Source organism: Anabrus simplex, chromosome 1 (genome assembly GCF_040414725.1).
Source record: "Anabrus simplex isolate iqAnaSimp1 chromosome 1, ASM4041472v1, whole genome shotgun sequence".
Taxonomy (NCBI): Eukaryota; Metazoa; Arthropoda; class Insecta; order Orthoptera; family Tettigoniidae; genus Anabrus; species Anabrus simplex.
The window spans coordinates 1,091,614,995-1,091,640,144 of NC_090265.1; the positions used below are offsets into that span (position 1 = coordinate 1,091,614,995).

At 37.5% G+C, this 25,150-nt stretch overlaps 1 protein-coding gene across 2 annotated transcripts in view; it reads left to right on the top strand.

Moving 5' to 3' along the window:
• YL-1 (Vacuolar protein sorting-associated protein YL-1) overlaps positions 1-24,693 on the top strand; it is a 108,519-nt gene extending 83,826 nt beyond the window's left edge. Inside the window, exons 6-8 of one of the 2 annotated variants that reach the window (XM_067150409.2) lie at positions 5,063-5,219; positions 6,840-7,022; positions 24,238-24,691. In XM_067150409.2, the coding sequence (XP_067006510.2) occupies positions 5,063-5,219; positions 6,840-7,022; positions 24,238-24,475 (578 nt within the window). In that variant the 3' untranslated portion in view covers positions 24,476-24,691. Of the gene's footprint in view, positions 1-5,062; positions 5,220-6,839; positions 7,023-24,237 lie in introns of both variants that reach the window. The other variant, XM_067150417.2, reaches the window with a different exon arrangement.
• Positions 24,694-25,150: the final 457 nt, after the last annotated feature.

Sequence of the window (25,150 nt, forward strand, 5' to 3'; positions counted from 1 at the left end):
TGGAAAATGGTAAATAAAAATGTAAACAACCTATGGGATGTTTAAATTTAAGAATTTCATCTTATATCCGTATTAAACTGAACCTATGGGATGGATTTAAAGCAATAGTCGAGGAGTGTGAAAACTGACTGGTACGTACCTTTATTAAAGATGGTAAGGAATAGTAAATACCGTACCTGCTCAATTATAAAGAGAGAAGTAAGATTAAGGAGTTGGTGCAGGTTATAGAGAGAAACTGAGTTAGGAATGGTTGTGGAATTAAGAAGAGATTGAAGGAATTTACTAGGAATTGAATTTAGCAAAGAAGTCAGCTAAGGACATCATGATGGCAAGCATAATTAGCATTTATATTAATTTTAATGAAAAAGGGAATGTATAGGTACTTTAAGGCTGAAACAGGTCCCAGAAATGACATTCCAGGCATCATTAATGGTCAAGGGGATTGTATGTGCAAGAATTTACAGAAGGCAGAAGTATTTAGTCAGCAGTATGTAAAGATAGCTGGATATAAGGAAGTCCCCAGGCAGAGGTGACTAATACTAGTGATGTACTAAAATTTGCATATCATAATGAAGATATTTACAAAAGATACAGAAGTTGAAAGCTAGAAAAGCAACTGGAATTGATAAGATTTCTGGGGATATGCTAAAGATAAGGGGTTGGGATAAAGTACCATTATATGTTTATTTTTGCATGGTGGAGTTATACCAAAAGAATGAAGAGTTGCTATTGTAATCCCATTATACAAAGAAAAGGTTGATAAAATAATTACATGCCAATCAGCTTGACATGTGTTGCATGTAAGCTGTCGGAAAGCATTCTTTCTGGTTATACTAGACATGTTTGTGTAATTAAACTCGTTTGATAGAAGGCAAATCAGATTCTGGAAAGGTCATTCCAGTAAAGTTCAACTTGCAGGATTCAAGCAGGACATGGCTGATATTTTAGATTCAGGAGGTAAGATGGACTGTATTGCTGTTGACCTATTCAAGGCCTTTAATAACATAGATCATGGGAGACTACTGATGAAAATTAGGGCTATTGGAGTAAACAAAAGGCTGATTAAATGGTTAGCCATATTTCTAGAAAATATAACTCAGAGAATTAGCTCAAGTGAAGCATTATCTGATCTGTAATGATTAAGAGGGTGTTACGGAGGGTAGTGTTATTGGACCTTTATATAGAAAGAAATGATAAAAGTAAAGATATGGAATTGCAGGCAAGGCTTTTTGCAGATGATTTTATGCTGCATAGAGAATAAAGTAATTTACAGGATTGTGAACAACTCCAAAACAACCTTTCCCAGTGGTGAGCGGGTATTTACTATTCCTTACCATCTTTAATAAAGGTACATACCAGTTTTCACGCTCCTCGACTATTGCTTTAAATACCAATATATTTCAGATTCCCTATGGGAATCAACATCTATATCTATATCATATTGCTTTAAACCCGTCCCATAAGTTGTTTACATTTTTATTTACCATTTTCTATTAAACCACAGTTTAATTTATCGCACCTTCAACTTACCGCTGTCAAATTTAGAACAGAATAAAGAGTTGCAGATCATAAAAAGGATGGCTAATTTTAATGGTTTTAATATGGAATCATAGGAATCATAGGAAAAATTAGTAAAGAGCAAGTTTCAAAATTGGTCTCAGAAACACGTAAAAAAACAAAATTTGCTAATTTTACTTTTAATAATCCCAGGATTTTTCAAATAACAAATCTGTTTAAAAAATATGATTTTCAAGTTTCTTTTTCAATAACGGTCGAAGAATGTTTTTTAATCACAGCAGTATCACTTATAATAAGGAACGATTTTCAGGTTCAGGTATTTACAAACTCACTTGTGCCCAGTGTAAAGCCTCTTACTTGGGCAAACGGGGCAGAGCTTTATGACTAGATATATGGAGCATGTCAATGCCAATGGACACCTGAAGTTCTCTTCTATGAGTATACATATGGGAGAAACGGGGCATCTTTATACAACTATTAGCAAGGATTTAGCCATCCTTTAAGAAAGTTAATAAGGGCAATTTAATGAATGTATATGAAAATATACATATTGGGATAGATCAGTTCTTTAATAAGAACAAGAATTTAAACAATGTGCTGGAAAATAAAAATCCGCTGTGCGATCAAATACCTCACGTCTTAGATGTATTAGGGATTAATAAACTAAGCCTACAGCCAATAAACAAATCTTCCCTCTCTAGTGTCCTTCTTACTTGTAAGACTTCTTCCTCCCTCTGCTCCCTGTACTTCACCTCCCACTAGTGAGGTTCTGCCGCACAACAAGAAACACAGATTTAATTCGCGACTAACACCAGCCACCAACAATTTTGGATAAGTCACTTAAGGTAGTCAGCTGTAAGAGGAAGAGAGGGGTGAGTCTGGTTCCTTGTTCTCATATTAACATGCCAAACCCTACTACTTCAAGTTTCTAAATTCTTCTTTTTTTTCTTCCTTCAGACTTGTAAATAAATCTGAATACGTATATTTACTGAGATTTTTGGAATGGTATACTAGGTCCATAAAAGTCCCCTCTTCCGTAAAGTTTGAAATAAGGCTACAGCAAAAAAACAACAGTTTGTATAATCAGTAAATATTGAAGAGTTGTTTACAAAAACAAGTCTCTTAAGTGGTTAAGAGTATAATGTGTGTATACAGTCAAAACTCGATATCTCGAACCTCCATCACTTGAATTTTCAGTATCTCGAAGTAACTTAAATTTCCTAGCTGTTTGTCCTGTTCTTCATGTGTATTTATTTCTCTATTACTCGAAATTTGGTTACATGAATTTCTCTATTTCTTGAAGCAAACATGTCCTCTCTTAAAGCAAAGAATACTCTGTAACTCGAATTGTGTGCAACATTAACTTTGCAATATGGCATTTGTGATTTGTGAGGAACAGTTAACAAGTAAATAAAGGTTTACAGTGATGCTTGGAGATAATATGATGGGAACCGAAAAACTAAAACTTCTAATGATCGGAAAATCGGCGAAACCTCGCTGTTTCTCGGGTGTGAATTAATTACCAGTCACATACGAAAGCAGCCCCAAAGTCGCGGATGACGAGCTCTATTTACGAATCTCGGCTGAGTGGTATTGGCGAGAAGTTTCAACGTGAAGAGAGGAAAGGTTAACAGTAACAAATAGGAGAGACTAACGGATTTTTTCCAAAGGTATTAACCAAGGTATGTTTCTTGTTTCACTACTGTACTGTATGTACTGTATCCTGTCTTCTAAAAAGGTCACTATAATAAGGATTGTAATTTATTAAAGTGATGCCGTAAAATAGAGTTTGTTTGTATATTTTTAAATATTGTTAAGAGTAATGTATGCAGTATAAGCCTGTAGATACGTAATTATGATTCAATTATATGCTATACATGCTCAAAAAATGGTATTCTCTATATCTCAAAATTTTGATAACTCTAAATAAAATTCAGCTCCCGAGGTGATTCGAGATATCGAGGTTCCACTGTATATAATATATAGTTAACATTGTTTTCTTAAAGGTATAAATAAATGACTTTTCTCTACAGGATGAAGAAAGACTGTATAAAAAATATTGCAATTTTAAATGTATAATAGGAATATTCTCAACAGCCAGTCTTGTCACATTTTAATCTTAATGATTTTTAATGGCTGAAGATGTCTCAAATACAAAATATGAAACATGTCACATTTCTTTAATGTAAATAAAATATATGTAATGTATAAGATTATAAGTAGAGACGGGAATTATACGCACGAATAGGTTAGAATGCAAACGTATTTGAAGAAGGAGCAAGTGTATTCTAGCCGCTCTACAGGTATGTCGGGGAGTTGCATAACTTTTAGGGGTTCTGTTTGTCCAGATCGATAATATATATGCAAATCTCAACGCAGAACCGTCATGCGGGTAACATCCACCTGCGCCTTGGTTAAATACGTTTGCATTCTAACCTATTCGTGCCTATAATTCCCGTCTCTAATTATAAGATGTATTGAGTAGGTGGAACCTCAATGTATCTGTCATACAAGTTTCTAACTGGAGATGATCCAAAGAAAAGCAGCACAGTTTGTTCTGGGTGATTTCAGACAGATGAGTAGTGTTACATTAATCTTTGCTGGGCTGAGTGGCTCAGGCGGTTAAGGCGCTGGCCTTCTGACCCCAACGTAGCAGGTTCGATCCTGGCTCAGTCCAGTGATATTTGAAGGTGCTCAAATACGTCAGCCTCGTGTCGGTAGATTTACTGACACATAAAAGAACTCCTGCGGGACTAAATTCCGGCACCTCGGTGTCTCCGAAAACCGTAAAAGAGTAGTTAGTGGGACGTAAAACAAATAACATTATTATTATTATTATTATTACATTAATCTTTGGGCTGGGAATATTTGAGATTAAGGAAACGAGCTGCTCAACTAAGGGATATGTTCTGGACTGTCAGTGGCGAGATAGCATGGAATGACATTAGTAGTCTAGAATATTGACTATAGTTGTAAAGAAAGTGGAAATAGTCAGAAACAGTGAAGTTAGAGAGAATACACATAAGGATATATGTTTGTCCTGAACACACTTATCAGCTTTTGAAAGTAGGAAGTATCATCATTTGAAGACAAAATTTGAATTCAAGAGGACTAATTGGGGCAAGTATTTGTTCATAAGAAGAGGAATTAGCGATTGGAATAATTTACCTAGAGAGATGTTTGATGTTTGATTATTTAAGAAAAGACTAGGTAAACCAGTGATAGGGAATCTGCCACCTATTCAACAGCCCTAAATGTATATCAGTTGTAAATAAAAGTAAATAAAATAGTCTTTGTTTTCCTTTTTTAGAAATATCCTCCATTATTTCAATATATAGGCCTATTCCCATTTTTTTTTGTATGTGTTATGTACAATATGCATAACTTTTGTCATTTAAATGCATTTTCATTTAAACAATTCAGTAACCTAGCATTTTTGTTAATACAGCATTATTGTAATCTAGTATCTGCTGGATTAGTATGTAATGTATGTTTATTATTTCATTTTTTAAATGTTATTTGATTTTTTATTTGATTTTTTCAGAAAAATTTCAGAAATTAGAACTAGAGAAGAAAAAAACTAGAACCGTGAAGAAAACTGTCCAAGGACCTATGATTCGCTACCATTCTATGACGATGCCGCTGGTAGAAGAGGTCAAGTTAGAAAATGAGAGCCCCATCACTGTTGATGAAGAACCTAGGTAACTAAAGGATTTAAAGGGAATAGTCTAGAATATTTACTGTAGTTGTAAAAAGAGTGGAAATAGTCAGAAACAGTGAAGTTAGAGAGAATACACATAAGGATATACATTTGTCCTGTACACACTTATCAGTAAATTTGTTTATTCTGTTCCTAGGATAGTGGTAAACAGCATTTAGGACAATTTGTAGGTGAATATTATTAAATTTGTTATAAAAGCATGGAAGTACGCAAATTCAGTGGCAAAGTGTAGATAAACCTCCATAACTAGTCAAGAAGTATATGATAATGTGCTCCTTTGTTTTGGTTGTGCTAGTACTTGGAGACGCACAAGCCTGGTGCAGCCCTTGTAAGACAGACCTTACGATGAAGGTGGGCAGCATCTAGTATAAAGTAAATTTGTGTCCTCATATTCCTTGTGGTGATGCAGCTCTTTACAGACACACCCCCAATGGAAGTGAGCTGCATGTACCTTTTTAACTGCGTACCAGTCCTCCCGCCTATCTTAAATCTGACCAGGGTATCTGCAACTAATAGCACTGATCAGTGCACTCCAGAGGTGCACACAAGCACATTAGGACAGACATACTGACACTGGCATAATTGGTTGAAGTGAGACTACTAAACAACTAGTAGTTTTCAGTTGGTAGTTCTGAAGGTGGGAGCAGTATATTATGTAGTTCTAAGAAAAGGATTACATGGTTTCAAATTTTTTATAGCTGAAAATATAAAAAATGTGACAACCTTGTGCTGTATGTATAGTGTGTCTGCTCTTACCCAAGGTCCCAGTTTGATTCTTGGGTCATCTAAAAATTGTAATTCTGAACCAAGGGCTGGAACAGCTTTCAATCAATGAGACCAGTTAAAAATAGCCTATATAAGAGACAGAGTTTGCAGTCAAGAAAGCCAACCAAATGAATGAAGGTGTTGTCACATTAACCACATGACACTCCCATATATATAGGCCATCTGACTTAGCAGCAGTTGTTTTGGCAGGTCATTGTTTGTAATGAGTTTTGGTTTTTTAAAATAATTACAATGAAAACTGCAAAATGTAGTTTTGAGACATGACCACATTAAAAATATTATCTTCTGCACTTGTAGTGCTATTAATACTAACAATATATGCTATCAACAGTATGTAAGTGCTGAAAAATATGTGTACATTGTATGCAAAAACTTATCTTTTAAATCAGGGTGTTCCATGTGACCTAAATCACATCAGTTATAGACCATGAAATCATTGCTACCATGTGTTACTAGCTACATTCTGTTCTATTTAAAAAAAAGAACAAAATGTTTGTTGAATTTATTTGTACATTCAGCAAATAATATCCTAGTTTTATGTTATTGGGATCTGGAAAAGATGAATATTTTATTCGTTTAGTAGTCACTCTTGGATTACCTTGTTCATCGTGCAAAGAAAACAGTCCCATTAGGCTTGTGTTGTTTGTTTGCTCTCTGATTATTCATCCATCTACTGAATCTATCGTACAATTTTGTAAAGAGGATTAGATTAATTTCTTATGTTTTAAGAGAGCCGCTGTTATAAATAGCAAAGAAATATTTCAAACCTTTACTATGGTAATTCTTAATGAAATTAATGTTTTTACCCTTACAGCACAAACCAGGAACCTTTGCCTCAAACAGTGAAGCCCGCTGAAGAGGAAGAAAAACTACGTAATGTGGAAGAAGGAAGATGTTCTCGCACATTCATTACTTTTACAGATGAACGTTCTTTTCGTGAGGTGTTTCCAGAAATGAAACCAAAGCCTCCCAAACCTCATCTATGTCCATTTACCAGGTAGGTCCAGTTTTACCAAATAAATAAGCATTATTTATCTCCTGAGAGAATTGCTAGACAAAGTTTTCTCTTATAATTTTTCAGTTTGAAATTTGTTATGGTTTTCTTATATTTGCACAATAATAACAACAGCTTTTTAAAATCACCTATTTCTCTCTTTATCCTGCCGATTCTTGAGGAAATGCATTTAAGTGATATCACATGGTAGGAAAACTGTATTGCTTAAGATGCATTCTCTAATAGCACAAATTCTCAAAAACTAAACATTAATTTTTTATATTTGAAGCCATTTCTTTCCAGTTTCAACTAGATTAATTTATAACTAAGGTGCTTTAGTCTCTCAAAACTAATTTATGAATAAATACATTTAGAAACTACTTGAAAAATAAAACATAACAGAATTACACCTGAAAAAGAAACAATTAAAAATAGAATGACTGTTTTGTTTTTGGAAGAACATCATCAGATACCATCAAATAACACTTGAAAATATTTAGAAATGGGTAAACATGTATGTCTAAATTTTGTTTAAATCGTTAAATACTTGAAACTTGGAACTTACCTTAATGAAGTCCTCCAGCAGTGCTTTCTCACTCCTTTCTAGTATAGACAAGTTCCATATTTCAAGTATTTCATGATTTAAACAGAATTTACACATAAATGTTTATATATTTCAAGAACTTAATATGTTCTTAGTTCTGGCCTAAACTGTCCCGTTGTTCATGGAACACGTAACACTGGAAACACATGCACTGTTGAACACATGACACGGTCACTTATAATGATATGAAACCTTGGCTCTCTAAGAGCGTTCCTGGACTTGACAGTCCTGTTTCTATGTTAAAAAATACTGGATAAAATACACACATCTTGAAACAAATGTACAAAGACATGGTTCTGGTCTAGACTGTCGCGCATTCCTAGACACGGAATACTGAAATTCCTTGCACTGGTTGAAAACACACTTACGATATGAAACAATTGACATTTCAAGTATGTTCCTGGGCTTGACAGTCTTGCCTCCAACTGATTAAACTAGATGAAACATATATACATTAAATGTACAAAGACAAACCACTTGGCAACTAAAAGTTCTTGGTTTGGTTTCAAAAAAATTTGTCATGTGTTTGCGGAATTAGAATAGAACCGTTGGTCCTGCTACAATCTATTGGAAACAAATGCATTATCGTAGTTGAGAATATACACATTGATTGAAAGTTTATGTACAGATATGAAACACATGGCACTTTAACGTTCTCGGATATGAGTAAAAATGCTGTTGTGTGTCCGTGCAACTCGGCACAGACCCGTCAAGCGGTCTTGCCACACTTAACTGGAATATGTGAACAAACATAAACAAAACTTGTTAACCATTATGACCACACAATCACAAGAAATGTTTAGTAATCAGCTTAAATTATACATTGGCTTGAGATGCTTAGTATTACAGAAAGGTCTTGGGTCTAATTTAGAATTATTACCGGGTGTTTGTGGAACACGGAACTTGATTATCGGCCCTGATTTAAACAACTTGATATACGGCATAGTTGAAATGAAAATATTTCTTGCAGTGTTTTAGGATAGATGGATGAACTTATTAGTAGATTTAAGTTCGTAGAAGAGCTGAAGGAACATACTTCATTATGGATCACTTGCTGATGCAGTTGTAACCATCATCAACTATTGTTGATGTAGAATGGTGATGGTATGGCCTTGGCTTATGAAAACGTGCATTGAAGGTGTCTGAGGAAAAAGAAAGAATGAGAGAGAAACTGTTGTGTGTGCTGAGTTAAATTGAAATGATATTAGTATTACTTACTCACTCTGTACCCGCTCGCGCTGACCCGCCATTAGGAGAGTGGGTTGCGATTTGTTCGTCTGTGCTTGTGTGAGTGCGTGTGGTGCTATTGTTGGCTGGTAGAGGGGGTGGGGAGAGGAGGGGGAAGGGGTGTGGCTTGTTTTGGCCAAAAAAGATTAAGGAAACTGATTAACATGAAGAAATAAATGAACTGGATTAAAGCCACTATATATGTATTTATTTAATAATAAAGCCAAGCTTTCAGCCAAATTGCATTGGCCTTCATCAGGGCATGTGAAGTTTTGTCTCCAACAGTGAGCAAAGAAATTCTCCGAAGGAACGTGGAAGTCATGCCCGTACTATCCACGGCCTACCGCACTAACTGGACTCAAGGATCGTGGCGCTGTGCTGTGGTGGTTGGGAGGGAAGCTACTGATTCACTGCCTTCTGTCGACAGTTTGAGTGCATCCCGCTGTGCCATGGTGGTGTTATGCATGTATTTCTGCAATACAGGTCTCCATGCATTTGATAACTTGAAGCCATCTTCCCTGTTGATGTTATTTGGGCGCAGCTCTATCTCTACGGCTTCCCTCACAAGACGAGCATAGAAGTCTTTTAAAGGCGTGATGACCTTCACCTGGTCAAAGAGGATTTCATGGTCTGTACTGCAGAAATGTTCTGCTATGGCAGACTGGCTTATAGCGTTCTCCATGGAGGATGAAAGAGCGACATTCTTTACCGACCTGATGTGCTCTTTCACCCTGGTGCTAACAAGCCTTTTTGTCATGCCAACATATGAACAACCACAACCATATGGAATTTCAAATATGCCCAGTGTTTCAAGATGTGGTTTTTCTTTGACTGGTCGAAACAGGGATTTGAGCTTCCGGTCTGCGGTGAAAACTGGAATTATATTGTACTTCTTAAGAATGCGCCCTATTCTGTCAGTTATACCTGCCACGTAAGGAAGGAATACTTTTTTCTTTTTGCTGTAGTCCTGGTTGGTACTATCCAAGTTAGGCTCCTTGATCTTCACAGCTCGTGTTATGTCTCCTGGTGTATAGCCGTTTTTCTTCATGGATGTTGTCAGTTCTTTCAATGCACTCGAGCGGTTATCATCGTCTGCAACATTATCCACCCTAGTATATAACGTTCGAAGGAGAGCTGCTTTTTGGGAGGGGTGGTGATGTGAAGACTTATGAAGGTATCTTTCAGAATGTGTAGGTTTCTTGTACATTGCATGGCCTAGTGTACCATCGTTCTTCTTGTATTCTAACACATCAAGAAAAGGTAATTTACCTTCATTTTCTACTTCCATTGTGAACTTGATCGTACTGTTAATGGAATTTAGGTGCTCTAAAAATTCATTTAACAACCAAAAAAAACAACAAACCTAACGATAGCACCTAATTGGTTGATTTGTTGCTGATGGTTGGTGCTATTGTTAGGTTTTTTTGTTGTTGTTGTTAATCAGTTCCGTTGTCCGACTCGTTGGGAATGGTCAGCATACTGGCCTTCGGTTCAGAGGGTCCCGGGTTCAATTCCCGGCCGGGTCAGGGATTTTAACCTTAATTGGTTAATTCCAGTGGTCCGGGGGCTGGGTGTTTGTGCTGTCCCCAACATCCCTGCAACTCACACACCACACATAACACTATTCTCCACCACAATAACACGCAGTTACCTACAAATGGCAGATGCCGCCCACCCTCATCGCAGGGTCTGCCTTACAAGGGCTGCACTCGGCTAGAAATAGCCGCACCAAATTATTATAATCAGTTTCGTTAATCTTTTTCTGGCCAAAACAAGCCACACCCCTTCCCCCTCCTCTCCCCACCCCCTCTACCAGCCAACAATAGCACCACATGCACTCACACAAGCACAGTCGAACAGATCGCAACCCACTCTCCTAGCGGCAGGTCAGTGCGAGCGGGTACAGAGTGAGTAAGTAATACTAATATCATTTCAATTTAACTCAAACACACACACAAAACAGTTTCTTATTCTTTCTTCCTTTTTCCTCAGACACCTTCAATGCATGTTTCAATAAGCCAATGCCATACCATCACCATTCTACATCAACAATAGTTGATGACGGTTACAACTGCATCAGCAAGTGATCCATAATGAAGTATGTTCCCCCAGCTCTTCTGTGAACTTAAATCTACTAATAAGGTTATCCATCTATCCTAAAACACTGCAAGAAATATTTTCATTTCAACTATGTCTTATATCAAGTTGTTTAAATCAGGGCCGATAATCATGTTCTGTGTTCCACAAACACCCGGTAATAATTCTAAATTGACCCAAGACCTTTCTGTAATACTAAGCATCTCAAGCCAATGTATAATTTAAGCTGATTACTAAACATTTCTTGTGATTGTGTGGTCATAATGGTTAATAAGTTTTGTTTATGTTTGTTCACATATTCCAGTTGAGTGTGGCAAGACCGCTTGACGGGTCTGTGCCGAGTTGCACGGACACACGACAGCATTTTTACTCATATCCGAGAACGTTAAAGTGCCATGTGTTTCATATCTATACATAAACTTTCAATCAATGTGTATATTCTCAACTACGATAGTGCATTTGTTTCCAATAGATTGTAGCAGGACCAACGGTTCTATTCTAATTCCGAAAACACATGACAAATTTTTTTGAAACCAAACCAAGAACTTTTAGTTGCCAAATGGTTTGTCTTTGTACATTTAATGTATATATATTTCATCTAGTTTAATCAGTTGGAGGCAAGACTGTCAAGCCCAGGAACATACTTGAAATGTCAATTGTTTCATATCGTAAGTGTGTTTTCAACCAATGCAAGGAATTTCAGTATTCCGTGTCTATGAATGCGCGACAGTCTAGACCAGAACCATGTCTTTGAACATTTGTTTCAAGATGTGTGTATTTTATCCAGTTTTTTAAGATAGAAACAGGACTGTCAAGTCCAGGAACGCTCTTAGAGAGCCAAGGTTTCATATCATTATAAATGACTGTGTCATGTGTTCAACAGTGCATGTATTTCCAGTGTTACGTGTTCCATGAACACAGGACAGTTCAGGCCAGAACTAAGAACATATTAAATTCCAAATGCTGCTTGCCATGTATGCGTTGCATTTCTAAGTAATGTCTTGCAACCCATTGATGTTTTTCCAGGTTATCACCTTTAAATTTTCTTATTATGATTGTTATCAGATTCCCCCTGAATTAATTTTCAACAGGAACTGATGATGACTCCAAAGGAGTCGAAAGCAGTCTTCTTATAATTTAATATATTTTACAATGTGTTGAATGGTGAAACATTCCTCAAACTCTATCTTATTAGTTAAACGTCAACACAGAAATGAAGATCATAACCTACAATGGTCTGTACAGGCAAAAAATATTTTTATTTCTTATCCACATTCTTGAATTAGCAAAGTGAAAGCATTGCTTAAAGAGTGCTGATGTTATCCATACATCCTTATCCAGCCTTCTTGAGATGGTATATTAGCACACCACAGAAAGAATGAGGATAGACATATTTATAGTAAATGACATATTTTTATTACTGCCATACCGGGACATAAATGCATACCTCAACGTTCTTTGTTGTGCTTCTCATCCTAATGAGGATTGTCTTTGACCACTGAAGTTCTAACTGTACAGCATATTACAACACAATGCCTTTTTCAGGATTTTCTACCTTAAGATAGTTTACAAGAACTTTACACCAGTTGTAGGCGACATTTTCATCTTTTGTATTGTGTTACCTCATGCAGATTTAATGAGCTTGCTATTGCTATATGAAAAGCCATCATTAATTAGTTTCAGTGCCGATTTGGATGCCTGAACTTTCAAAATACGCCTGGAATGAACCCTTAATTTCCACAGTTTCTAGATTTCTATGTTCTGTACTCTGTAGCTTCTTACTTCCTCAGAGAGAGAGAGAGAGAGAGAGGCATTTTTCAGAACTGTTACTTTTATTGTCTCCTTGTTCTGTAAAATAGTAATGAGAGTTAATGCTAAACTGTACTGCAGTGTGTCTCTATTTTAATTTCAGTTTACATTACCTTGTTCACTATCTTGAAAATAGAGGAGAAAAGTATATTCCAATGAAGAGAGCTATAACATAAAATAAAAATGATGAAATACTGACAAATATATTGGTAACAAAGGTTAAGCAACAAGAAACTGAATCTCCATTACATTTTATAGCAGTTGGTACAATTCTTCTGGTTCATAATCCTACTCTGAACATGGTAGATATAAAACAGGAAGATCTATATTCCCCAAAGTAATGGAGAGTCCAGCCTTTTTTAAATACCTCATATGTGTGCAAAAAATGGAAATAACAACCGTTGAATCACTTGTACTAACAAATTAACAAATAGAAATACCGTTGTTGTTGTTGTTGTTGCTGCTGCTGCTGCTGCTGCTGTTGTTGTTGTTGTTGTTGTTGTTCATGTTCATTTATATGGCCAAATATGAATTTATAGGAAGAGGAATTAGAAATTGGAATAATTTATTTGTCAAGGAAAATGAACGATTAATTTCAGAGTTCTTTTAAATTGTTTAAGAAAAGGCTTGGTAAACAATTCATAAGCAATCTATCACTGCGGTGACAATCCTAAATGCAGATCAATGGAATTGGTCGGTCGGTCTAAAAATTCACTTTAAAACACCATCACATTAACAAACTCCTCATTACAAGCCATTCTCGTAATATTAGACATGTCTTTGCTGTGTCAAATAGTGTCAGCAGATGCTTGACTCTTTGCTCTGTTGTTTTTTGAAATTTTTTGTTGTCGATTTCTAGTTTGTGTTTTCTAAACAGTATTTTCCTGTATTATCAATACAGCAAACTCTCAATTATCTGGATTAATGCAGACCTGAGACTGCATGGATAACCAAAAAACATGAATAATCCAAAATATATGTGTTCTTACCAGAAACTGCACATTTACTGTATATACAAAACATGCTACATATAACTTTGGAAGTCCACTGTATTACTTCCATGTAGCTTACTGGAAACTGACTACTTATTCGCTAAATGAAAAACAGAAATAGGAAAGATTGCACAAGTGAGCATTCTTACATTATAAAAGTACATTTAAAAAACACTGTATTTCATATGACTTGATTTCACGTCACTTTTAGGAAATAATCGTCCAATTTTTCCTGTTTCTGTTTTTCATTCACATTTTTTTGTCCTCATTTTCTGGAAAGTCAGAATGTTGGTATAATCAAACAAATTTTGTGCTGCGTACCGTCATTTGGGATTATTTCAGACGCAGGAGATAATTTCAGACAAAATGTTACTTTTTCGTTTCACTGTTAGTCAAAGTATAGATAAGAAATGTGTTTTTCCACCAATCAATACACAATTTATTTTAAATAGATTAAACTAGTACTGGTTTCGGCTCTTTAACGGCCATCATCAGCTAGTACATGATTTGTTTCCAGCCATTAGACAATTCACAAGTTGTTATTGTATTAGACATCCGGATGTCTAATGGGGGATGGAAATGTATACAGTAGCATGAAATTAAAATATCAGTAGTCAAGGTAAAAAGTTACAATAAATTAGAACATGAGTATGTAGAACATATTAAAACATATGGGCCACAATATAAAACATTTAAAAAGTTTTAACACATTAAAATTTGGTATGTATAGGTAGACACTTGTTAAAATTTTTAGTTCATGTTACATAGATTCCATTCTTCTATCTTCTGTGTAGTTCATTTGCTTCTATGTTATGTTGATTTTAGCTGTGTGAGGTAATCTTCGAGAATGTTCTGAAGCTAGTATGCGTCATGTTGATATGGGCCTTTGTCATGAAGAAATTTTATTGTGTTATATATTCCAACTTGTGATGTACTCTGGTAAGTTTTAATATAGTAAACAGCAAGTCTTGAGTTTGAATTTAGAAGTAGTTGGTGGCAACACCTCTCTCGTCTACGTTTGTGGTTATGAGCCCCAGACGCACTCGCAGTAGAACACAACAAGCCTTCAAACACATCGGCACAAGACTTCCACAACAACTATAACTACAATCACAAACGTAGACGAGAGAGGTGTTGCCACCAACTACTTCTAAATTCAAACTCAAGACCTGCTGTTTACTATATTAAAACTTACCAGAGTACATCACAAGTTGGAATATAAAACACAATAAAATTTCTTCATGACAAAGGCCCATATCAACATGACGCATACTAGCTTCAGAACATTCTCGAAGATTACCTCACACAGCTAAAATCAACATAACATAGAAGCAAATGAACTACACAGAAGATAGAAGAATAACTAAAAATTTTAACAAGTGTCTACCTATACATACCAAATTTTAATGTGTTAAAACTTTTTAAGTGTTTTATATTGTGGCCCATATGTTTTAATATGTTCTACATACTCATGTTCTAATTTATTGTAACTTTTTACCTTGACTACTGATATTTTAATTTCATGCTACTGTATACATTTCCATCCCCCATTAGACATCCGGATGTCTAATACAATAACAACTTGTGAATTATCTAATGGCTGGAAACAAATCATGTACTAGCTGATGATAGCCGTTAAGGAGCCGAAACCAGTACTAGTTTAATCTATTTAAAATAAATTGTGTATTGATTGGTGGAAAAACACATTTCTTATCTATACTTTGAATCTGTCAATACGGAAAATGAAATTTATAAATAATAATCACTGTTAGTCACTCGGAATTCTCCAAGATAGAAGTCCCGCGCTCAAATTGTCTGAATTCAAGGCAAATTCCTGCACCAGTTTTTACTTAGGAAAGTGTCACGTTAATAATAATCTTTGTTGTCGGCTTCATTACAGCCTTAACAATTGGTACAGAAACTTCTTAGTGTGCTCAGGTATTAAGAGTGTAGCTGCTTTTCATTATTGTCTACCATTTGTTCTGTGAAGGTTCTACGAAGTTTATCTTTAAACATTTCAATCTACACAAACTTTTCTGTGAATGTGTGCAAGGCTGGGATAATTTCGGACTATGCCGCATGTGTACAAGAGAAGATTAGGAGGACAGTCGTATTCCACTACGACAAAAGTAAACTCAGTGTGGCAGTAAAAGCCATTAAGGCTGTAAAAATGTCATACCGGCATACTGTGGAGTATTTTCAGGACGATGATCGATCCTGGAGAATAAGGTAAACTGCACCAACCCCAAAGCCGTCAGAGCACTACCTGTCGTGGACACTGAAGAGGAGGAAATGCTTGTACATGGTATTGTCCAAGCGGCGCACTGGGGATTTCCTCTCACTTTAACTGATATATGATATATTATAAAAGGATACCTTGACAGAGTTGGAAGAAAGGAGAGGCAGTTTACTCAGAATCTTCCAGGCATCAAATGGGCAAGGTCGTTCATGAAGGAGCACTCCAGCATTCTCTCCGTTCACCTGTTGGAGAACAATAAGAGAGCTCATGCTGAGGTCAGCTCGGAGTCCGTGCGGGAATATTTCATGAATGTGCAACCCATTCTAGAAAATATTCCACCCGAAAACATCATAAACTATGACAAAACCAACCTGTGAGATGACCCTGGAAAGAAACATGTGATTGTTAAGAGAGTAATGGACATCTCCCAAGACAAATATTTCTGTCATGATGTGTGGCAAGTGGGGATAGAAAACTACTGACCCCATACATTTTGTACAAGCCTGAGCATCTGTGGGATACCTGGCAAGAAGGTGGCCAACCTGGCACCCCATACATCAGGATCAAAGTGGATGGTTTGATATACCAATTTTTGAAAACTGGTTCTTAACGGTGGCACTACCGTATTTGAAACAGCTAGATGGACCAAAATTCATGATTGGGGACAATTTATTAAGCCATGTCTCTCTTTCTCTCAGTGAGAAATACAACATTTCCTTCATTTTTCTCCCACTGAATAGCACACACATTCTCCAACCTCTAGACGTGTGCAATTTTTGGCCCTTCGAGAAAGCATGGAGGGGTATGCTGATGAACTGGAAGAAGTGTACACATGGGCCTATATCTACAGATGCTTTTCCACCTCTTTTGAAGATTATGCTAGATAAGATAGAAGTGCGAAAAGCAGATAACATCAGAAGTGGCTTCCACAGTATTGGACTAATTCCTTGAGCTGCAGAGAGTCCTTTAAAGTTTTCCAGAAACTTTGGATTCAGATGCAAAGGAAATGTTTTGGTCATTCAGTTTTGAGACGGTACTATCCCAATATTGTTATGGCTCTACCAATGCCACAACAACTCATCGTCGTAAACTGAATGTCCCTCCAAAAAAATCTATCGTTGGTGATCATTTTCATGATGTTGAAATTGCTGTGGAAAATCAGGAAGAAGTTCTACAGTTATCAGATGACCAACCATACGTTTACACACTTAGACTGGAAAGTTTCGTTGTAGTGAACTACGATTAAGAGTCTGGGAGCTAGAAACAAACTAGGCAGTATGCTGGTGTGGCAGTCAACATATGAGCCTGGGACGTCATTGTAAAATTCCTACATTCTCACAGGGGAAGCAAGAAAATATTTGTGTTTCCGAGTGTCGAGGATAAGGACACAGTTCTGAAGGACCAGATTGCCAAAGTTCTGCCAGCACCAAAATAGAAAAGAAGAGTATTCACCTTTAATAAAGATATTGTGTAAATTTTCCACATGAACAACTTAATTAAATGAAAGTAAACAATATTGTATTTTAGAAGTGAAGCTTCCACGGTGTGTAGAATTATTTAGTTCCTTTTCCGGGTTGAACCATGTTGTTGTTTTCTGTACATTACGTACAGTTTGCCGACATTTCGAATCCATTGCAGTATTCTTTGTCAAGGCGACTGAAATACCCCTACTCGATCCGAGGTAATCAGTCTCGCAGGCAGCAATCGCACTACAAGAGTGGTTCCTGATCTTGGTCTTATATATCCTAGCCTTTTTTGCTGATGTAAGCCCCCTGGCTGTCTCATGAGAATTTTGGAAATTATGTGTCACAGCCAGGTAGTGGGACTTGCCCGCGCTGTTATGTAATTAGAGGTTCGACCTGCGTGTTTATGTTGTGGTCTGTATGTCTTAATCTATGTATGATAGGTATCCAAAATTGCTGATTTTACATCCTTCTTCTAAATTCATATTGTTTGGGTGTTTTTTTATTTTGATAGTCTCACGGATTTTCCTTTCCAGATTCCAAGGGATAGCTGCTAGGATCTTGGTCTTGTCAATTGATATTCCATGTCTTGTTTCGTAGGAATGCTTAGCTACAGCTGAAATATCTGTGTTTTGGTTGTTTGTGTGACAGATGTGTTCTTTTAGGCGGGTAGAGATCAGATATTTTGTTTCACCAACATAGCACGTTCCGCAGCTAAATTCAGTGTGGTATACTCCAGGAGCCTGTAGTTCTGTTGTGTCTTTTACTGGTGGTAGATAACGGACTAGCTTGTTTATAGATGGTTTTTATCTTATTTATCCAGTATCATGCCGATCCTGTCTGTAGTGTTGCTAATGTATGGAAGTATCACTGTTTTTGGGTGGGGCAGTTCTTCTTTCCCGTTGTTTTCTTCTACGGCGGCCTTTCCTTTGTTTTCTTCTGATTTTCTAAAGACTCTTTGCATGTTATTGAGCGAGTAGCCATTTCTCCTGAGGGTTCTCGTGAGGTGTTCTTTATCTTCTTCGAGGTGTTCTGCGTCTGATAACGCTATGGCCCTCTTAACCAGAGATGTTAGAACAGCCTGCTTTTGTGATGGATGGCAATGGAAAGAGGCATACAGGTACCTGTATTACTAGTACATCCAGGAATGATAGTTTTCCATTTACTTCGATTTCCATGGTGAACTGAATATTTACGTGAACAGAGTTGAGATGGTCGAGAAATAGCTGCAGGTTATTGCTACCGTGAGGCCAGATCACGAACGTGTCATCCACATAACGGAGAAAACATTTTGGCTTCGGGGTAGATATGGCTAAGGCTTTTTGTTCGAAGTGTTCCATATACATGTTTGCTATTATTGGAGAGACCGGGTAAGTTGGCCGTGCGGTTAGGGGCGCGCGGCTGTGAGCTTGCATCCGGGAGATAGTGGGTTCAAATCCCACTGTTGGCAGCCCTGAAGATGTTTTTCCGTGGTTTCCTATTTCCACACCAGGCAAATGCTGGGGCTGTACCTTAATTAAGGCCACGCCCGCTTCCTTCCAACTCCTAGGCCTTTCCTATCGCATCATCGCCATAAGATCTGTCGGTGTTGGTGCGACATAAAGCCACTAACAAAAAAAAAATATATTGGAGACAGCGGCGACCAACTGTCTTTTGGTAGAATTTCCCGTTAAAGTAGAAATAAGTGGCTTTAAGGCATTCTTTAGCTAGTGCTGACAGGTCTTCTGGAAGTTTCTGGTCTAATAGCGGAAATACTTCTGTTAGCGGCACCTTGGTGAAAAGTGACATGGCGTCAAAACTTACTAATAAGTCCGTACTTTTGGTTGATTGATCCTTAAGGAGCTGGATGAAATGTCAGGAGTCCTTCACGTAGATTTCAGTGTGCCCTGTATGTGGCTGAAGTAGTCCGGCTAGGTAACGGGCGATACTGTGTGTCCGAGATCCTATAGCACTGACGATAGGTTACAGAGATATGCCTTCTTTATGGATTTTTGGAAGGCCATACAATTTAGGAGGTATCGGGTGCGAGGAAGTCAGTTTCTTCTGTATTTCGGCTGGAATACTGGAAATTTTTACTACTGTGTGGAGTTTGTTCATAATGCGGTTGGTAGGGTTTCTTATTTTCCTGTATGTAGAATCAGTAAGTAATTGTTCTATTTTCAATGAGTAGTCGGTGCGTGTCATTATCACCGTAGCGTTGCCTTTATCTGCGGGTAGGATTATTGTTTCCGTATCTTGACGTAGTGTTTTTTAGGGCATGAATTTCTTGTTTTGGTCAAATTGGCTGGCGGCAGCTTTGCGGTTCTCAGTAGACATGATATATCCTGTCTGATCTCTTCTGCGGATTCTGTAGGGAGGTGTCAAATTACAATAATTCTACACACTGTGGAAGCTTCACTTCTAAGATACGAAACCTTTACAGGGAGGATATTCTCAAAGCTGCTAGGCAGTTCGACAACCTTCGAAAAAAGATGAGTAACTACCTGGCTCGACTCACCTTTCTGAAACGCTGCAGGGACAACAGCATTATACCAGCACGTGTGAGACACCAAGAACCGATGGACAGACTGTATTCTGCATGAAACCAGTATTAAACTTCTCAAGGAACGGATCAATGACACCAGACAGACTCTGGAACACCTCAACAATAAATTATTTAACCTCCACTTGGAACTTGCCAGCACTTGGTCTCTCAATGATTGGACCATGTTAGACAGCATTAGCAACACACAATCACAGCATACACTGGAACTAGCCGCTGCCATACAAAACAAGAAATTTGACCACCTCCTACTAAAACAGAGACCATCTGATTCACTACAGAAGAATGTAATACGAGGCGTATTTTTTAAATAAGTGCCATTTGAATATAACCACACACGGAAAGACGATTTTCAAACTCCACATTTCTTTGCAGATTCTACATACTTTACTCTATTTTTCAACATAGCCGCCAAGTTTGTTCAAACATTTATCATACCTTACAACTCAGTTTTGAATATCCTCTTCATAGAAACTTGCCGCCTCCTCCGATAACCAAGAGTTCTTGATCTTGTGCTGGGACAGAGTCTGTTTGGTCTTCACCTTTACAGGCGAATGTGTGTGTCTCCATTCCATGCTCCGTTACTTCGATTCGAGCGTGATATGCGAAACCCTTGTTTCGTCTCCTGTTTCAGTCTGACTCAACATGTCGTCACTTTCTTCGGCATAACGAGTCAAAAATGTCATTGAACACTCAGATCTTTTGATTTCTGGGATTTGAGTGTTCGATGATGTTTTGACTCATTATGGTGAAGAAGGTGACGACATGATGAGTCAGTCAACAAGTATAATTAAAGAACCACCTAATTGATACACAGCAAATATTTTTTCCATAACCTAAAGATTAACGCTTGTGCTTATTGTCCAATATTTTCATCTAAGTTTTCCTTATACAGCTGATGATGACCACTAAGTGGTCGAAACATGTTCTGTGAGTGATTATGTATATTTAATTTTGCCCAACGCAAAAATAAAGTATCGATTAGGTGGTTCTTTAATTATACTTGTTGATTATACTCATCAATACGGTCATGAAATGGACAACTTGCAATGATGAGTCAGATCGTAATGGATGACGAAACATGGGTTTCGCATATCATGCCCGAATCGAAACAACAGAGCAAGGAATGGTAACGTACACACATTCACCTGTAAAGGTGAAGACCAAACGGACTCTGTCCAAGCACAAGATCAAGATCAAGAATTCTTGGTTATCGGAGCAGGCGGCAAATTTCTATGAAGAGGATATTCAAAACTGAGTTGTAAGATATGATAAGTGTTTAAAGAAATTTGGCGGCTATGTTGAAAAATAGAGTAAAATATGTAGAATCTGCAAAGAAATGTGGAGTTTGAAAATCGTCTCTCGTTGTGTAGTTATTTTCAAATGGCCCTTACTTACGTGCCTTGTAGTTAATCTCATAGATAAGCCACTCAGTGAACCTAATACCTTGGCCTTGTAAAAAAAGACTCAACTATGCAGTAGCTCCTAATAGGATACCAGTGGAAGAAATAATTAGCGAAGTTGAAATTGCAATCCGACACCTCCCTACTGAATCTGCAGAAGACAGGATATATCAAGTCTACTGAGAACCGCAAAACCGCTGCCATCCAATTGGGCCAAAGAAGAAATTTATGCCCTCAAAACACTATGTCAAGATACAGAAACAATAATCCTACCCGCAGATAAAGACACGCACCGACTACACACTGAAAATAGAAGAAACTCTATGAACCGCATTAAGAACAAACTCCGCAGACTAGTAAAAAATTCCAGTATTCCAGCCAAAATACAAAAGAAACCGATTTCCTCAGACCTGATAACTTCTAAATTGTATGGCTTCCCAAAAATCCATAAACAAGTCATACCTCTGCGACCTATCATGAGCGCTATAGGATCTCAGATGCACGGTATCGCCCGTTACCTAGCCGGACTACTTCAGCCACATACAGGACATACTGAAACCTACGTGAAGGACTCCCGACATTTCATCCAGCTCCTTAAGGATCAATCAATCAAAAGTACGGACTTATTAGTAAGTTTTGATGTCGCGTCACTTTTCACCAAGGTGCCGCTAACAGAAGTATTTCCGCTATTAGACCAGAAACTTCCAGAAGACCTGTCAGCATTAGCTAAAGAATGCCTTAACGCCACTTATTTCTACTTTAATGGGAAATTCTACCAACAGACAGAAGTGGCCGCGAGGGGGTCGCCGCTCTCTCCAATAATAGCGAACATGTATATGGAACACTTCGAACAGAAAGCCTTAGCCACATCTACCCTGAAGTCGAAATGTTTTCTCCGTTATGTGGATGACATGTTCGTGATCTGGCCTCACGGGAGCAATAACCTGCAGCTATTTCTCGACCATCTCAACTCTGTTCACGTAAATATTCAGTTCACCATGGAAATCAAAGTAAATGGAAAACTACCGTTCCTGGACGTCCTAGTAAAACACAACATTAATGGGACTCTGAGTCACGCAGTATACAGAAAACCCACACACACAGACAGGTACCCGCACGCCTCTTCTCATCACTACCCATCACAAAAGCAGGCTGTTCTAATATCTCTGGTTAGCAGGGCCATAGCGTTATCAGACGCAGAACACCTCGAAGAAGATGAAGAACACCTCACGAGAACCCTCAGGAGAAATGGCTACTCGCTCAATAACATTTGACAAATCTTTAGAAAATCAGAAGAAAACAAAGAAGAGTCCACCGTAGAAGAAAACAACAGGAAAGAAGAACTGCCCCGCCCAAAAACAGCGAAGCAACACCACAGGCAGGATCGGAAAGATACTGGATAAATACGACATAAAAACCATCTATAAACCACACCGGAAGCTAGCCCGTTATCTACCACCAGTAAAAGACACAATAGAACTACAGGTTCCTGGAGTATACCACATTGAACGTTCTATGTTGGTGAAACGAAACATCTGATCTCTACCCACCTAAAAGAACACATCCATCACACAAACAACCAGAACACAGATATTTTAGCTGTAGCCAAGCATTTCTACAAAACAAAACACGGAATATCATTTGACAAGACCAAGATCCTAGCAGCTATCCCTTGGAATCTGGAAAGGAAAATCCGTGAGGCTATCAAAATCAAACACCCGAACAATATGAATTTTGAAGAAGGATATAAAATCAGTAATTCTAGGACGCGTATCATACATAGATTAAGACATACAGACCACAACATAAACACGCAGGTCGAACCTCTAATTACATAACAGCGTGGGCAAGTCTCACTACCTGGCTGTGACACATACTTTCCAGAAATCTCACGTGACAGCCAGGGGGCTTATGTCAGCCAGAAAGGCTAGGATATATAAGACCAAGGTCAGGAACCACTCTTGTAGTGTGATTGCTGCTTGGGAGACTGATTACCTCGGATCGAGTAGAGGTATTTCAGTCACCTTGACAAAGAATACTGCAGTGTATTTGAAACGTTGGCAAACTGTACGTAATGTACAGAAAACAACAACACGGTTCAACCCAGAAAAAAAACTAAATAATATTGTATTTTGTTGTAATCTTTCTTAATGTAAATGAGGGATACTTGTGCTATTTAAAAGATTTTTTTCCACATATGATTGTCTGAAATAACTTCATACATGGAGTAATCACAGACAATAACTTAAAAGTACTACAGGTACTTTGGAGTGGGTATGTGGAAAACTAGGAGTGAGATTTCTAGATCCTAATGGGTGGGTAGGATATGGGAATTTGCGCTCAGATGGCCTTCACTTAAACCGCAGTGCTACGTAAAAGTTGGGAAGTTAGTTTAGAAGGGTTGCTGGGAGGTACATTCGTGTTTCTTCTGGTGTTCACTATGTCTCATACATACGTACCTAGACATAGCGGACTCACCTGGTATACCACACTGGTAACCATCACAAAAATATGCATATAGATTTTGCATCAGGAAGGGCTTGCTGTAAAACTCGGCCCTATCCATATCACATGCCGACCCTAATAAATTCAAAATAAAGCCAAGAATGAGAAGTATAATAATAAGCAACCATATTATAAAGCAAAATTTCTTAATTTTGGTGGCAAGAAATGGTTATGATTGATTTAATGCACAATATTAGAATTTGTTTAATTTGCTCCTCAGCCAAAATCAATTGCTTTGTCATATTCTAACTTTACTTTGAATAATCCATTATGGAGCAGAGGTCTTCATTGTTATATAATAAACTACTTGGTTAAATTGTACTTGCACTTATTTCAGGGTTCCTGCACGGTACTACGATCCTGTCACACAACATCCATTCAGGATGGCCAATTCATTTCGCATTCTCCGAGAGGCTTATTACCAGCAATTGGAGATGTATGGAGACAAGAACAATCCTGATGTAGCTCGTTGGATTGAGTGGCGACGTACAATGCGAGAGAAGAAAAGTGCATTCTTACCTCATGTAAACCGTAGTATTAGACTAGAACCTGAACCTCAGCCTGCTGCTAGCTGAGGACTTTTGAAACTTTTATACATCATTTAATTTAAATATAATACTTTTTTTTTTTTACAAGATTATTGGTCTCTAATTGAGAGAAATATCTTATTTGATGACCCTCTTTGCTCACATCCCAGTTCCTTGCCCTTGCCATTACCGTTATCTAGCTGTAAAAATTTGCAGGCTTTACTTTTGGAAAGGAAGATAATGAGATCAAAATAGAATAATATTTGGTGTTTACTATTTTATACATATAATAAACATTAAAAGCCAGGAAAATAGCATTAGTATGATAGATCCTTGCAAAGAAGTAGTACAGTATATTACATAGCAGTTTGATGGTGATGAAGTTGTATTTATTTTTCTTCTTGTAAGGGGCATGGTTGGCAAGTGGCATTGTTATAGACTTCTCACCAAGGCAGTCATGGTTTGAATCCTAGGGAATGCATGTAGGATTTTTGAAATAAAAATTCACTTCCCTGTGGTTCACATTCCATGTAAAACTTAAGGTCCCGTGGCTGTGATCACAATATCAACAATTACATCATTCTCTTATTGTACCTGAGTCATATTCTGAAGAAAACATGAAAGATTGCATGACGATCTACCGTATTTCACGGCATAATCGTCGCACTTTTTATACCAAAATTTTCGAAAAAAATTGTAGGGTGCGACCATTATACGATGAAT